The sequence below is a fragment of the Oryzias latipes genome, chromosome 16 (assembly GCF_053564925.1).
Source record: "Oryzias latipes strain Hd-rR chromosome 16, Olatipes_Hd-rR_3.1".
NCBI classification, from domain to species: Eukaryota; Metazoa; Chordata; class Actinopteri; order Beloniformes; family Adrianichthyidae; genus Oryzias; species Oryzias latipes.
The window spans coordinates 35727808-35743935 of record NC_136252.1 but is presented as its reverse complement, the minus strand read 5'-3'; the positions used below and the strand labels follow the sequence as shown (position 1 = coordinate 35743935).

General features: G+C 53.3%; 3 protein-coding genes across 16 annotated transcripts in view; 2 read left to right on the top strand and 1 right to left on the bottom strand.

Annotated features, from left to right (window-relative positions):
- The window catches only part of LOC105356067 (collagen alpha-6(VI) chain), a 33396-nt gene extending 28652 nt beyond the window's left edge, over positions 1 to 4744 (bottom strand). For 5 of the 9 annotated variants that reach the window (XM_078933685.1, XM_078933686.1, XM_078933683.1 and 2 more), the window contains exons 1-3: positions 4609 to 4744; positions 1244 to 1346; positions 566 to 1153 (exon numbers count right to left, since the gene is read on the bottom strand). In XM_078933685.1, the coding sequence (XP_078789811.1) occupies positions 566 to 1153; positions 1244 to 1346; positions 4609 to 4632 (715 nt within the window). In that variant the 5' untranslated portion in view covers positions 4633 to 4744. Of the gene's footprint in view, positions 1 to 565; positions 1154 to 1243; positions 1347 to 1429; positions 1566 to 2661; positions 3621 to 4608 lie in introns of those variants that run through there. The other 4 variants (XM_078933687.1, XM_078933688.1, XM_078933690.1 and 1 more) reach the window with 4 other exon arrangements.
- On the top strand, positions 4336 to 5764 carry rpp25l (ribonuclease P/MRP 25 subunit-like). The gene is made up of 3 exons (XM_004078431.5): positions 4336 to 4369; positions 4638 to 4745; positions 4852 to 5764. The coding sequence occupies exon 3, from the start codon at positions 4852 to 4854 to the stop codon at positions 5479 to 5481; it is 630 nt and encodes a 209-aa protein (XP_004078479.1). The 5' UTR covers positions 4336 to 4369; positions 4638 to 4745; the 3' UTR covers positions 5482 to 5764.
- Positions 5765 to 5982: 218 nt separating this feature from the next.
- LOC101173578 (gamma-aminobutyric acid type B receptor subunit 2-like) lies at positions 5983 to 15904 on the top strand. Of its 6 annotated transcripts, none has more exons than XM_078933700.1 (19): positions 5983 to 6739; positions 6995 to 7132; positions 7221 to 7385; positions 9241 to 9342; positions 9411 to 9476; positions 10577 to 10753; positions 10830 to 11063; positions 11704 to 11764; positions 11829 to 11912; positions 12893 to 13043; positions 13109 to 13241; positions 13318 to 13401; positions 13468 to 13578; positions 13661 to 13771; positions 13915 to 14124; positions 15162 to 15284; positions 15359 to 15428; positions 15501 to 15591; positions 15675 to 15904. In XM_078933700.1, exons 1-19 carry the CDS (start codon positions 6128 to 6130, stop codon positions 15811 to 15813), a joined length of 2862 nt encoding a protein of 953 aa, XP_078789826.1. In that variant the 5' UTR covers positions 5983 to 6127; the 3' UTR covers positions 15814 to 15904. The 6 variants fall into 6 exon arrangements, with proteins under 6 accessions (XP_078789826.1, XP_023820299.2, XP_078789827.1 ...); XM_023964531.2 differs by having other exon boundaries at positions 15498 to 15591; XM_078933701.1 differs by having other exon boundaries at positions 12890 to 13043; positions 13471 to 13578.
- Positions 15905 to 16128: the final 224 nt, after the last annotated feature.

Genomic DNA, 16128 nt, shown 5'->3' with positions numbered 1-16128 from the left:
GTGAGTTTATGTCTGCTCCGACGCCTGATCAAACGTGAGCTGTGATACGCCTGACCTCTGTGACCTTTAGTGTTAGTCTAAGCCGGTTTAGCTGGAGGCTCAAACAACCGTTTTTTCAGGTTCCATCCTCCCGACATCCTCTGACGCCACCTTTAAGATCACCTCAAAGGAATCCTGACGTCAGATTGTTGCTCGTGGTATGTTGATGATCCCGGCACAGCTTCATCCGTCAGGACGCTTAAGTATTAAACACGGGTATTCTCTCTACAAGCTCACGCATGAGCGGGTCGTACCAACCCATAGACGACAGGAACGACCTGACACGCGCCATCACGGAAAGCAAGTCTGACCTTCAGCTCTGATGGTGACAGGGTCAGTACAACCTCCAGAAAACACAAAGCCTAACAGGAATACACGATTTCCAATGACACAAAGGTGAACTTATTGTGTTGTTGCTGTCATTCCAGAGCCAAGAAGCAAATTTTGTTGAGTATCTAGACCGGAAATGTCTGCTTCTGCTTTCAGAGAAAAGAATGGAGACATAAGGAGGTTTTCAGGTCTTTACCTTTCTGCTGCTCCTTCAAAGAGATGCACAACCTTTTGAGCAGGCTGTCCAGAAGACTATGCAGATCCTCATAACGGTCTACGATGAAGACGTAATGATCTTGGGGCGGGTTAGCAATGGTCTTCAGCTGCTTCTGCGCGTCTTTTCCCACGCCAACGCAAAACACCAACACCCCGTGGTCCCTCAGCTGCTGGGCAGGCGTTTCCACAGGGTCATCAGATTCTCCATCCGTGATGAGGACAGCGATCTGAGGAACCAGCTCCCTGACTCTGCTCCCCGCCGCTTCAACAAAGTAATCTTTTCGAATGAAATCGAGGGCTTCACCGGTCCTGGTACTTTTTTTAAGGTAGTACAGTTGTTGAACTGCAGTCAGCACGCTCTCCTGGTCTGCATGATCCTTGAGCAGAAATTCCTTCTGAGTTGTTTTGCTGTACTGAGCCAGGCCGAACTGGATCTTCTTGGGGCCAATGTCAAAGGGTTTGATGACATTTCCAAGAAATGTTTTAACCAACTCAAAGTTTTCAGGGCCAATGCTGCCGGAGCTGTCAACCAGGAAGACGATGTCGCCCACCAGAGGGTTTTCACACTCTGGAAAGAGTCGATCACACATTTACAAAAACCAACCGTCTCTGCAGCATTAGCACAGAACAAACATGCAAACGACATCCAGGTACCAACCTTTTCTCTGAGCAGACACGTCAAAGAGAGCGGCCGCAAAGATGAAGAGAGGACAGATTCTGACTACATGCATGATGGACATCTTCTGGTTTTCAAGCATCTTCTGGAATGAAGAAAGGTGTCAGCAGGACTGCATGACGCAACATTTACTACAGAGAAAGAAAACTAAAGAAAGCTGCTTCCTACAGAAGGACTGACGTTTCTATTCCCTCAGCATCCAGACAAGAAAAAACCAAAGACATTGGGACTTCAGCTCAGGAGTATTTTGAATGTTGACTCTTCCAGAGGATTTCTTGATGAGTCATGATTGTTTTGACAGCATCTATGTCTGGATGATGCTGCACACAGATCTCTGCTCTAGAGCTTCGTTTGTAACTAAACCAGATCGAGTATGTCTTCCTCATCTGGATGTTTTTCATTCAGTGAACTCTAGGAGGTCAGAGTCCGCCTATCTGGGTTCATCTCCTCTTTAACAGAGAACGTTGCTGTTCTTCTGCAGCTTCAGAGTCTCCCAACAACAACAACCAGTGAAGATTTGATCGTTTAAAAAAAAAAATCTACTTGTGGAAATTATCATGATAAACCTCCAGAAACAGGTTACCTCCCTTTGATCCCGCCCCTCCAATGTGTTTCTTTAATCATCCTTCAACCTCTTAACCTGCCCCCCCCCCCCCCCCCCAATCCATTCCAAAAGGAAATTCACACAAATTTAACAAAATAAAGTCTATACTGGAATACAGAAGAGGTTTATACAAATATACTCCTCCAGTGTCTGACGCGACAAAACCCCCATTGTAATGGATCAGCTGATGGACAGGACAAGCTAAAAAAACAGATGCTTTGGTCTCACAAAACTTCACAAACATGGAAGCTCCTGGCATCACGCTAACATGCTAGCAACACGGCAGAGGACGCTGCGAAGTCCAGAGGGGGACGGAACCAGAAGCAGAAGTTTTGAAACTTTTCTGATTCAAGTTAAAGGTAAAGTTTCGTTATCTCTCACACACCTAGGTGTGTGAAATTTGTTCTCCGCATTTGACCCCTCCCCTCTGGGAGCAGTGATCTGTAGACACAGCCATTTGGTGATCCAACCCCCCAATCCAAACCCTTAATGCTGTGTGTCCAGCAAGGAGGGATTGGGTCCCAATTTTAGAGTCTTTGGTATGACTCGGCCTGGATTTGAACTCACACACTACCATTCACAGGCCGGACACTCTACCACAATGCCACTGAGCTGGTTCACGACTGAACTGCTGAACAAACCCATTTCTACGCTCTGAAATGTCTTCTTCCTTCCAAACCCATGTGTTTCTCCTACAGACAGATGTTGACTCATCAGTGAGTTCTGACAGACCTTCATTAGAAACCAATGCAGAGAGCAGACCCCCCCCCCCCCCCCCCCCCAGTCCCCTTCATACCTGCAGTCATGCCACATGCGCGCCCAGGCTCACTCCAAACCAACAGCTAGCCCTGCTCAGCTCTCTGGAAAAGTCCTTTCCAGCAGCTGCAGAGAACCTCCAGGATCTCCAGGAGCTGCTCTTCAGGGACGACCACAAAGCAGAGAACTGTGGAGAGTCCTGCAGCCTCTGTTAGCAAAGCTGAACGCTGCCTCAGACAATCAAATGGAAAGGAGGAGGAGCCTGCAGGAGTGGAGAAGGCGTGAAGTCACCACATCCTTCGCTTAACCTACAAATGGGAGCCAGAAATTCCCACTGTGTCCCTGAGGAGGACGGGGAGGGAGGGGCTCACTGCTGGAGCTGCTGCCTGAAACTTCTCCCACCTTTCACCTCCTGGTGATGGAAATCATGTGACCCAGTTTCTCCTTCTGGAAGACCAACTGCCTGCAAATGTTTAGCATAACTCTAAGCATACGTCACAGCTCTCATGTCTGCAGCAGCAGCTGCTGGGAAGAGGTTGCACCGCTGCAGCTGTGAGCACAAACGTCCCGTCCAAACCCACCCTCACCGCCTCCACGAGGACCACACATGTGCACCAACCGGGACGGTCACTCTCTGCTGCTCTGCGTCTGACCCGTGACATTTGGGGGCGTGGTCTTAGACCGAAGCTCCTTTACTCTTTTCAGCAGAACGATCCAGATCCACCTTCATCGTTTGGATGAAGATCACTTCCTGCTGCGTCATGCTAACACATGTTTGCAGGAAAAGGTTCCGATCTCCTGCTGTTTGCTCAACAGTTCTTCTCCAGGTTCCACAGAACTCTGAAGTAGAACATTTCCAGCAGGACTGTGGTTCATCTCTGATTCCATCCCAAACCGTCTCTCTGCAAAGGATTGTGGGATTGGGCTGTGCTCTCCTCTGCCTGATGAGGTGAACAGAAGAACCTTCAGACCTCCTTTTCTTCCAGACCAGACACTTCTGGGTCATTTCCTTTCAAAAGACGGTTCTGGAGGAGCCTGTGAGCCACAGAGGAGTCATTAGAACGTGTCTGCTGCCCCCCACTGGAGGAAACGTGCAGGTGTCCAGCTGTGCTGTAGATGTGACAGAAAGCCCGGCCGGGTCCAGAAGCTGAAACCACATAACCGATCCCAAAGTAAGCAGGTCTGAATCAATGAAGACAACAAAACGGCAGAATTCAAGAGGTTTGTCTCAGACCACAATCACATCCAGACCAGAACCCAGACCAGAATCACATCCAGACCAGAATCACATCCAGACCAGAACCCAGACCAGAATCACATCCAGACCAGAACCCAGACCAGAATCACATCCAGACCAGAATCCAGACCAGAATCACATCCAGACCAGAACCCTAACAACTTCTGTGATCAACTATGTGATCCAGGATGAATGAACTTTGACCCCTTTCCTCCATCATGACTCTCTGAGGCCCCCTTGTGGCGGGAAACACGTCTGAAACCATGAAAGTGGAGAAAAACGTTAAAATATCGTCTTCTAATGTGACCGTCTCCCTAAATCTTCACGTTTTGGTCGGTGAGTTTGAATCCGTTTTTCCTCTGGCCGTCCGTGTTTTACTCCCAGAGCTTTAAAAACTCAACTCACCGAACTACAAGAAGGCACGAGCGTTTACGACACTGCCCGTCGACATACGGCAGCGGAAAGTGCTTCAGCTGCGGGAAACATGTGCAGAGCTCCGTAGATGAGGAAGGTACAAGCATTTATTTATCTTTGCTTTTCGAAAAGTGTGTGGATTTAACGGCAGGTCTACCGCCGGGTCCCCGGATGTAACCTGCGGGGTTTAGTGCCGAACCGAAACGACAACAGGTGGTTCTGTGAAGACCGGAAGTCGTGGTTCTAAACACTTTTGGATTCGGATCACTTTAGAAAGTGTTCAGACGTGGTCACGTGCTTGAATTGTATTCCTGTCTTCCGCCTGAGACAGTTTACCTGAAACCGTGACCCTGTCTTCATCTCAGGTGAGATTCTCCTTCCGGTCTCGGGATGAGGAGCGGCTTCTGCTTTGATCTTGAAGCATCGGTACCGAGAGAGGAACACCTGAGCTGCACCTGAACCGGAGCCTCCACGTCAGTTTTGTCCAAAGATTTTCCTTTGAATCATCTCAACCATGAGTCTGCTGTTGTAGTGTGGCGCTGTGGTGCAGCGTCCTGATGTTGCTGTCTGTGGCTGCAGATGGAGAACTACAGCAGAGCTCGCAGCGTGGAGCAGCCGTCCGTCTGCCCGTTCGCCGGCCTCGCCGCTGACACGCCTGAGCTGCGGGTCAAAGACGGCAGCAAGATCCGCAACCTGCTGCGCTTCGCCCTGAGCCGCATGGAGGCCAAACGACGAGGGGGGGAGGAGGACGAGGGCGGGCAGAGGGTCCACGCCGCCTGCCCACAGATGGTCTTCACAGCCAGCGGAAAGGCCGTCTCCAAGGCCATCACCTGCGCCGAGATCGTGAAGCGGCGGGTGAAGGGGCTCCACCAGCTGACCCGGCTGCTGCACAGCACCGTGGTGGAGGTGTGGGAGCCGCTGGAGCCCGCCGCCGGCCTGGACAGCCTGAACGTCAGCCGGAAGCTGCCCGCCGTCTGGATCCTGCTGTCCAGAGAGCCGCTGGACAGCAGCCAGCCGGGGTACCAGGCACCCGGTTGCTACGACAACCTGTGGGCCCTGCCTACCAGCAAGGAGGAGGGCGGGGGGATGAACCCAAAGAGGCCGGGGTCCAGGAGGAAGAGGGGAGGAGGAGCAGGAGGTGGAGGAGGAGGAGGAGGAGGCAGCAGGGGAAAAGGGCGACCCAGAGACGCAGCAAAAGGATGGAACTGATTCTAAAGCGGTTTGACTTCAGTGTGAACAGATCCAGACTCATGAGGACTGAAGAGACCAGAGGAGAAAATAAAGTTTATTTGCTTTTTTTTACCAGTGATTCTATGTTCAATGTGTGACTCTATGTGTGGGCGGAGCCATTGTGCCTAGAGAGAGACTGCTCAGAGCTCAGAGGTCGTCAGCGACCTTTGACCCCCACAGCAGTGCTCTCTGGAGGTGTGACGGCTGTGTGCTCTCAGAACTGTTCTGTCTGGTTCACTAATAAAGTTTGACCTCATGATGACCTCAGTGTCTGCGGTGTTTAAAGACTAACGGGTCTGGACGCCTCCCTGGAGAGGCGTTCCAGGCATGTCCCACTGGACGGAGGTCCTGGGGAAGACCCAGGACACGCTGGCCTGGAAATGCATATGTATCATATTTTATTCCAGACTTTTGCTGATAGAAACCCTTTCTAGTCTCTAATGACTTGTTATTGGCCTCAGAAAAGGGACTACTTTCTATTCTGGTCCTGTTGGACCTCAGTGCAGCCTTTGACACTATCGACCACGGTATTTTACTCCATAGATTAGAGCAGGACATAGGGATCAGAGGATCTGCTCTCCAGTGGTTTGAATCCTATTTATCCGACAGGTACCAGTTAATGTAAATGGACATTCCTCTCAGTGCACTCCAGTCAACTACGGAGTCCCACAGGGCTCAGTTCAACCATAAACCTGTTTGTTTCAAGAACATTCACTTCCAGATGCGAATGAGAGTCCACCATGTTGGACGTTCTCCGTGTTCTCCACGTGACACAGAGATGTTCCACCTCAGGTGTTTGGGTGCAGATCTGCTGTCACAGAAGGTCTTAGTTTCTCTGAGGTCTGCAGGGGATCCGGCGCCATCTGACCGTGCTGCTGATCCTTTTATCTCCTCAGGCCACCCCCCCCAGCGCTCAGCTGCTCACGGCACAAGAGGATTACCGGGATTCCTGCAGGAGCATCAGAGCAGCACCGGGGAGGAGCGGAGGATGGACCTGCTCGGAGCCGCCGTCGCCTTCAGGCTGCTGCTGGTCAGCTGGCTCGCCACTGGGCCGGCGCTGGCCCGGGTCCGACACCCTCTGCCCGTTCTGTGGATGATGCCACTTGATTCCGGGGCTGGGGGGGGCAATCGGACTGCCGGCATCGTCTCAGCTGTCCGACTGGCCCTGCAGGACTTGAAGAAACAACCAGCGCCGCTGGGAAGCTACCAGATCCAACTGCAGCCGCTGGACTGTCCGGTGGGTCCAGACCCGGATGGAGGTTCCAGAAAATATTCATTCAGAGCCAGAACAGACTTTAACCACAGAGACAGTTCTAGAAAATTGTCTGGAAACTCGCCTAATGGTTGTTTTTTCTTCCAATATAAGATTTTAATGTTTGTGACTTCCTGTTTCTGATCTTTGGGTGAAGAAACCGTTTCAGGAACACCTTTGGTGTGATCCATCCAAAGTCCTCAGTCCTGGAGCTCAAGCTTTGTGCTGTTTTTGTTTCAGTGTGACCCTGCTAAGGCAATCAAAGCTCTTTTTGACGCTCTGTGGGCGGGGCCCAGATATCTCCTGGTGTTTGGAGGGGCGTGTCCACCTGTGATGGGCCTCCTGGCCCGCTCTCTGCCAGCTCTCGCCCTGGTCCAGGTGAGCCCGGCCTCATTGCTGTCACATGATTTGGGTCGGGGTTTGCACAGGCGCCTTCAGGGTTTTGTGTCCTCCTCTGATGTCTCAGGTGTCCTTCACTGCCCCGCCCCCCAGCCTGTCCAACAGGAAGTGGTACGGGAACCTGTGGAGCACGGCGCCCTCAGAGCGAGCCGTGAACCAGGCCGCCGTAAAACTGCTGCTGCGCTTCAGGTGGAGGAGAGTCGGCGTGATCACGCAGGAGCCATTCTTTGAGGTGAATGTCAGGGGGAGGGGCCAGAAGATTAGACCGTGGTGCACCTCTGGTCAAAGGTCAGACCGTGGTCCACCTCTGGTCAAAGGTCAGACCTCCCTCCTTCTTTTCACGTTCCACCATCCATTTTAGAAGAACATAAACACTCACCTGAGCACTGGTGTTAGCTCAATAGACTGAATGACTGAAATATTTCACACTAGTTGAATTTTAAGGCATAAGTATGCGTGTGAACACTATCTGTTTTGTATACATATCGACAGGTGGACATTTTTGCAACTAACAGGTGTGTTTATAACATTTGAGTGTGTGTAGACAGGCTCCGCCCTTTTTTTTTTTTTTTTTTACATTTGAACCTTACCATAATGATTAACAACCAGTAAACTTGTTGCTTTATGCTGCTTCATGGTCTTATCCCCCTTCCCCTCCTATTATCACCCCCTACCCCCCCCTCTCTCTAACGTCCCTCTCTCTTCTTCCCCTCTTTCCTTTTCCGTCCGGTCCAACACCAAAGATTTTCAGACATGTTTGAAATTAATAAAGTTTGGCCTCAATTACAAAAGGGGTTTATTCAGACATACCTTTGGTTTGTCTGAAGATGAATAACCCCTCTTGTTAAAGTAAAATATGTCCAACACAAGAGGCCCTCAGCTCTCATCTGACTGCCCAGCTGTTGGACAGGACAAGTTAAGAAAAAAAAAAAAAAAAAAAAAAAAAAAAAAAAAGGTCAGACCGTGGTCCACCTCCGGTCAAAGGTCAGACCGTGGTCCACCTCTGGTCAAAGGTCAGACCGTGGTCCACCTCTGGTCAAAGGTCAGACCGTGGTCCACCTCCGGTCAAAGGTCAGACAGTGGTCCACCTCTGGTCAAAGGTCAGACCGTGGTCCACCTCCGGTCAAAGGTCAGACCGTGGTCCACCTCCGGTCAAAGGTCAGACCGTGGTCCACCTCCGGTCAAAGGTCAGACCGTGGTCCACCTCCGATTAAAGGTCAGACCGTGGTCCACCTCCGGTCAAAGGTCAGACCGTGGTCCACCTCTGGTCAAAGGTCAGACCGTGGTCCACCTCCGGTCAAAGGTCAGACCGTGGTCCACCTCCGGTCAAAGGTCAGACCGTGGTCCACCTCCGGTCAAAGGTCAGACCGTGGTCCACCTCCGATTAAAGGTCAGACCGTGGTCCACCTCCGGTCAAAGGTCAGACCGTGGTCCACCTCTGGTCAAAGGTCAGACCGTGGTCCACCTCCGGTCAAAGGTCAGACCGTGGTCCACCTCCGGTCAAAGGTCAGACCGTGGTCCACCTCCGGTCAAAGGTCAGACCGTGGTCCACCTCCGATTAAAGGTCAGACCGTGGTCCACCTCCGGTCAAAGGTCAGACCGTGGTCCACCTCTGGTCAAAGGTCAGACCGTGGTCCACCTCCGGTCAAAGGTCAGACCGTGGTCCACCTCCGATTAAAGGTCAGACCGTGGTCCACCTCCGATTAAAGGTCAGACCGTGGTCCACCTCCGATTAAAGGTCAGACCGTGGTCCACCTCCGGTCAAAGGTCAGACCGTGGTCCACCTCCGATTAAAGGTCAGACCGTGGTCCACCTCCGATTAAAGGTCAGACCGTGGTCCACCTCCGGTCAAAGGTCAGACCGTGGTCCACCTCCGGTCAAAGGTCAGACCGTGGTCCACCTCCGGTCAAAGGTCAGACAGTGGTCCACCTCTGGTCAAAGGTCAGACCGTGGTCCACCTCCGGTCAAAGGTCAGACCGTGGTCCACCTCCGGTCAAAGGTCAGACCGTGGTCCACCTCCGGTCAAAGGTCAGACCGTGGTCAACCAAACAGAAAGTTCAAAGTTCTGGATCTTTGGTTCTCTGCAGATGAAGAACGACATGATCCGGCAGCTGCAGAAGGTCGACATCCATGTGGCGGCTGCAGAAGGTTTCTCTGAGGACGCCTACGACAGCCTGAAGAGGCTGAAGGTACCAAAGGACCTCCGGGTCACACAGATGTTCTGATGGTTACGGTCTGAAATGGTTGTTCTTTGCAGGATGAAGATGTCCGCATCATCATCGGATACTTCAGTGAAGACTCTGCGTCAGAGGTTTTCTGCTGCGTGAGTTTTATCAGAAGCAGATCTGCTCTGTGCTCTTTCAGCCTCCAGAGGTTGAGCTGGGATGAACACCAGAACAAAACCGTAGAACCAGCAGCTTCCTTGTCCAGAGGTTTTTCCTCGTCCAGCAGCTCCTGTCCACCACGCCGTAACAGAAATGCAGACGGTTCTGCTGGAGCTGCTTTCATGACTTAACTCCTGTTTGCATCTGTAGATGATGAACGCCTCTCAGAGGAGAAAACTGCTGCTTCCTGCAGTCCAATCTTCTCCCAGAGTAAAAATGACATCAACCATGAAAGCTCAGAAGTTTGGGTCACGTCTCAATGAAAACTCATGTAACTCAAAATCCTGAGGAGATTGGTTGGTGGTCCACCTGTTACACTATTTAAACATGTAGTTGTAGAGTTAGATCAGTTAAGTCTCTCTCAGAGTTCTGGTAATCACCTGTCCGTCCTGGGGGAGGATCCCTCCTCCATGTGGACCCCCCTGAGGTTTCTGCTTTTTTCAGGAATCCGTTTATTTATGAGTTTTTCCTTACAGAGAAGGTCTAAAGGCAGGGATGACCAGATTAGTTTAGTCTGTTTAGTTAGTTTAGCCATGACCTATTGAACTCTATGATTCATGTTCTTATCCGGTTACCGGTATGAAGCACATTGAGACACCTATGGTTGTGATCTTGGGATAATAGAAATAAAGCTGAACTGGTTTGAGATGTTCCTGTGGAACAACCTCAGGTTCATCCACCTGTTGTGTTAAAAGCCGTTACCATGGCAACCCGCCCAAAAGCATCTCTAACCACTTCAGCGCATGCAGACGACCAGTACCCGCATTAATGAACGTCTCAGGTTCTGCATGGCATTGCCATGGCAACGGTTGAACTGAGCAGTGGAGCAGAACGTTTAGCGTTTCAGGACATCGTCAAGGTTACCGACTCTGTCAAGCTGCTGCTGATGTCCTGGTGTTGGAAGTTCCCACTACGTATAGGTTCAGTGAATGCAGCATGCTGGTGGGATGCCTCAGTTCTACAGCAGTTCTGGCACAGAACCGCCACAGAACTGGGCCGAGCACCGGAGAACAGCCAGCTTTGTTTCTGTGGCGTCCAGGCACACAGGCTGAACCTGTTCGGCGCTCGGTACCAGTGGATCGTGGCTGGTGGGGGAACGCCGAGATGGACGCCGTCAGGCTGCGCAGCCAGCAGCCTGCAGTCGGCTGCAGACGGGTCCTTCAGGCTTCAGGTCGGAGGGGTCAGCCGCACCGACGCGCCAGGAGTCTCTGGACGGGTTAGGAACTCTTACCGCTCTTCAGAACCTGACGGCACGTTCTGGTCTCTCAACGCGGGTCTGCCTCCGTCCACAGACTCCTCAGGACTACCAGGACTCTTACCTCAGACTGCTGAGCCAGGACGGGTCCGAGGCGGACCCCCTACACCTGTACGCCTACGACGCGGTGTGGGTCGCCGCCAAAGCTCTGAGTCAGGTGATGGAGGCGTCGAGACGGCGGGAGAGGTACCAGAGGAACGCCACGCTCAGAGAGGAGGCGGTGGAGATGCTGCTGGCTGCTGTGAAGAACACGCACTTCCACGGCGTCACTGTGAGCTCCTGAACTGCACACAACCTGCACCCCACACCTGCAGACACTCCACCAAAGCCTCAAACGGCTCAAGATGTTTGCTGCAGTTCAGAAAATCCAAACAGATCAAACGGCTGCAGGTCTTTGCAGGAGAACCAACTCTTCAGATCCTTCAGAGACCAGAGGACTGAAGACGAGCAGCGTCTGCCTTTGGGGGCCATTTTTAGTATTTGGTTTGAACTCATGACCTACCAGTCTTAGGGCGGACACTCCACCACAAGGCCACTGAGATGGGCTTAAAAAGGTAGCCTGAGCAGATGTGAACTCTATGAACAACTGCAGCCCAGATGGAACCAGGACCAGGTTCTGTAGAGGAACCATCAGGAACATCTGCAGGCGGACACTCCACCAGAGGAGGGGCCAACTGTCCAACCCTCCAAATGATGAGGCCCTCAGAAAGCCGGAGAACCTGATGGTTCCAGATGTTTGGACCCGCTGAGATCCAGAAGATCCGAGTGTGAATCCGGTGGGAAGGGTCTCCAGAAGGGGACCTCCAGCTTTAGCAGCGTCTGACTGAAGCACCAAAGAACCCGGACACACCCAGAACGGACCCACTGTGAGACTGTACCGCCCTGGCCTCACCGGTTCTGTCTCTGCTCAGGGCCCGGTTCTGTTCCGGAACGGGGAGAGGATGTCCACCATCAGCCTGATCCAGGTTCAAGGTGAGGAGCAGCTTCCTGAAGCGGCGTCTGAGGGACACGGCTGACGGCGTGTCTGTGTCTCCAGGCGGCGGCGGCGGCGTGGCGGTGGGGGAGTTCAACACCAGCAACCAGCAGCTCCGCCTCCACAAGCAGCTGCTCAAGTTCTCAGGTCAGCAGGTCCACGAGGGGTTTTGGACCCTCTTAAGCTTCTTCTGAGCGGTCAAAGGTCGGGTTCAGCCAAACATCCAACTTCAGATCCTTTTTTCCTGAGACGACCTCCGTTTGCTTTAGAACTTTTCTCTGGATGGTTCTGGAGGTTCTTCAGAACAGGTCTGGACTTTTGGCTCACTCAGCGGTTTTCATTCGTTCCTTTCTTTATTGTTCTGGATTTTGGACTTTTGTGGTTAGAACAGCTTTTCCTTCAGATGTTCTCGTCTTCATGGAGACGTTTAGGGTCCTGATGCGGCGCCGCATCATCAGCTGAAGGACCACTTTGTAGATCAGTCAGCGATTTAGCGGCTGGAGATGACGTGAAGGGAAGGATTTTAAGATTTAAGACGCCCGGTTTTTATAAAACTAAAGGTTTTAAACATGGAGGAACATGTGACATTGATTTAAACCTCAAGAATCTACAGATAAAAGCCAAACATCAGAACAGAAGCTGGGATGACTGACAACCTCCATCTGTGGAGACCCCCATCAGGGTTTTTAGTGTGGGGGGGGTAAAATGGGAAGATGCCCAAGCAGAGAAAATCTGTACAAATCTTGGAGGGGGGTGGCAGCGGTCCTCTCAGGTGACTCCACCCTTCAGGTCTTCATGTCTCATCTCCTGCAGTTGCAGGTTCGAATCCCGTTCCGAGGCCCGTGGCTCCTCCGAATCTGTCCCGGTGCGTCCCGTGTTGTTAGCTGGGGCTGCGTCATCATGCTACTTTTACAGTACCGGGCCAGAACCGGTACTGGACTCAGTCGCTTCCCTCCTCAGACGTCACTCTGAGCTCAGCTGTGTGATGATGTCACCACGTCAATAACCAATCACAGCACAGGAGGTCCCTTCCTGCTGCCGCCGCGGTGGAGACGCTCCACCTTCCAGCTTCTCCAGCTGTCTCTCCGGTTCTGGTTCTGGACTCTGACATGCGTTTGCTGCAGCAGGTCCAGGACCAGCCAGAGACCAGCCGGTCCTCCTCCTGGAGCGGCGCCACGTCAGCCTGCCTCTGTACGTCGCTCTGTCTGCAGCTGCAGGTGCAGCCATCTTCATCACACTGACCGCCCTCCTCTTCATCATCATCAACCACAGACGCTGGTAGGTCCTCTGCAGCTGCACCTGAAGGTTAAACGCCACCGGCTGAGGTCTCCACCTGACTGCAGGCGGAGCATCTCCGGTGGCTCCTTCCAGGACCTGCTGCTCCTGCTGGGCCTCCTGCTCTCCTCCTCCTCGGTTCTCCTCTCTGGTCTGGACGGAGCCTCCCTGTCCGAGTGGACCTTCGAGACCCTCTGCTCCGTGAGTCCCCCTCACCCTCATGATCTCTGGTTCCGTCCCAGAAGAGCTGAGGTCCAGTCTCCTCCTGGTTCTGCAGGCCCACCTGTGGACCCTCTCGGTGGGACACGCCATGACCTCGGCGGCGCTCTTCGGCGGGATCTGGAGGATTTACTCCCAGAAGGTTAATGAGGATCAGGTTCTCCGTGTTCCACAGTCCAGATGTTTCAGGGATCTACTGTTCCTGCAGAAGGAACCGGACCGGATCCACATCTGGGTTTTCCTGCCAGATGTGTTGGTTCTGACCTCCTGGCAGATCCTGGACCCCCCCAGGAGGGTGGAGCCCCAGCATCATTTAGAGGTCAGTAGGGAAAAGGCTGTGGTTTCTGGACAACCCCCCCTCCCCTTTGAACCCAGACGGACACCGTTTCTGGGTGTTTCAGGGCCGGCCTGCAGATCCGGACCTCCTCACTCAGCCGTTCTCCAAACACTGCGGCAGCAGCAACACGGAGCTGTGGCTCGCCGCCGCCTTCGGGTTCAAGGTCCCTCTGCTGGTGAGCGACTGAAGATGGCGGGCACAGCCTTTAGGCCTGGGGGGGGACCCTCAGGATCTGAACGGCAGACGTTGAACCAACCACGACGCGTCACATGATCAGGCTGCTGAAGGTTCACGCCGTCTTCTGCGTTTGCTCTGCAGGGTCTGGGATGTTTCCTGGCCTGGAGCATCAGGTCGGCAGGCGGGGCTACACCGCTGACCCTCAGCATGTTCGCTCTGAGCGCGCTCAGTGCGTCCGGCGTGTCGGGGTCGCTGCTCACCTCCCACAATCCTTCGCTCCAGTTCTGCCTGTACAGCTTCCTCGTCCTCGGGGGGTCCCTCCTCCTCCTGGGTGCTCTGCTGGGACCACAGGTCAGCCTGACGTTCTCCCCCCTCCCTGCAGAGGGTGTGGCCTCCTTCAGGTTCTGGTTTTTCTGGGTCCAGTTCTGTTCTTCTCAGACATATAAAAATATAAATAAAATAACCTCAAAGAGATCTCCAAAGCAGACTGGAACTGAAACCTCAGAGGCAGCTGGCCCCCACCTGGCTGAGAGATTTCTGCACGGGGGGGGGGTCCCGTTTTGCCAGGACTTCTCTGGTGGGCCGGCTGTCTGGGCTTGGGGCTGGGTTCCCTCCACCTCTGGCCCGAGGGGGTAGGGGGGGGGGGGGTCGCTCTTGTGGGATGGGGGGTGTCAGCAGGGTTTCAAGTGTTTGACCGGTTGGGGCACAGGGGCCTGGGTTTGCCCCCCCACTTACTTGTCTCTTCTGTCTTCATGTGGAGGTAGGCCGCTCAGGCTAGGGGGGGGGGGGGGTTCAATTTGTGATGTAACCCCTCCTGGGTTGCTGTGTGGCCCCCTCCTTCCTTGGCTTGATGCCACATCAGACGGGGGCCTTGGGGGGGGGGGGCCTTGGGCCCCATGACCAAAATTGTCGAGTCTGATCGGTCAATTTATACCATTTTTGTCAAGGACCCCCCCATCTCTCACAAGCGGGAGGGAGTGGCCCCCACCCTTTCTGGACTGGGTTGTTGATTTCCTGCACCATGATGTGGGCATTTGTGATGTTCGTGTCTCGGGTCAGGATGGTGGTGGTCCCCCGTTTGGACCCTTGGCATGGGGGAGGGGGGGGGCTCTTCCCCCAACCCTGTTCTAGATGGCCTAGCACAACCCAATGTTTTTGTTAAAAACAACGACCTTCCCTCCAAACGTCTCTGTAACCCTTGTTCTATCCTAGACACTTTACCATTGGGAGTTGGGTCATCTAGACCCACTAGACCTTTTTTCTTCAATGATTTGTGATCTTCACTGGTGTCCATGGATTACATGAAATCTTTCCACCTTTATCCAAGTAAGTGAAGCTCTGATACCTTCAGCCTTCCACCTGCTTCAAAGCTTCGTCTTCATCTGCAGATCTGTGCGGCGGTTCGGGGCGACGTGAAGCCGCAGCCGCCCTCCGGGCTGCAGGAGGAGGCTTCAGAGGAGGAAGATGAGCTGAGGAGGACCAACCAGCAGCTGCAGAGTCAGAGCGCTCAGGTGATGCTCCGCCTCTGACTCCGCCGCAGGAAGTCTGAATCTCAGGGAAATGAGGCTCTTTCTGCTCTCTGCAGCTGGACGTCCAGATTGAAACCATCGGCATGCAGCTCTCAGAGATGACGGAAGACGCGGGTGGAGAACAGAGTAAACTGATGAAGCATCCTGTCTGAGGAGCAAAGACGTCTCCCTAAAGCGCCTCTCCTCTTCCTCCAGCAGCGCCTGAAGCACCTTCTGCGGTGAAGAGCCATGCGGTTCAGCTCTGTGCTCTCAGGGCCTCCAGCGTCAGCAGCATCAACTCCCCTGAACAGTGAGTACTCTCCATCCGTCCGTCGGCTCCTCAGATCGGCTCCTCTGGATTTGAGGAGCATGAAGATCTCCTTCTGTTGTCAGGGTGAGCCGCCGTCTGTCCGTCCAGCTGCCCATCCTCCATCACTCCTACCTGCCGCTCATCGGCGGCGTCAGATCCAGCAGCTCCAGTTTGTTCGGCTGCCATGAAGCACCGGCCCGCCGCTACGACAACTTCCTGTGAGCCGCCGCGGCGTTCCTGCAGGAACCGGAGCAGAAGAACCTCCAGCAGATTGATTTCCCGATGAAGCAATAAAACTGACTTTAAACTGGCTCCAGGGGTGGAGACTTCCTCTTTGCCACCAGCATAACGGTTCCAGGATGTTTGATTTAGGCGGGAAACACAGACACGTGTTGATCACGTTCCTGCAGAAACATCACATCATCGTCTGCAAAGATGTGAGCAGCGTCTTCTAGAACGGTTCTGAATGAATCAGGATCCCATCAGCACAGATGTAGAGCACATAGATGGACCTGATGGTGAACCGACGCGGCCTGC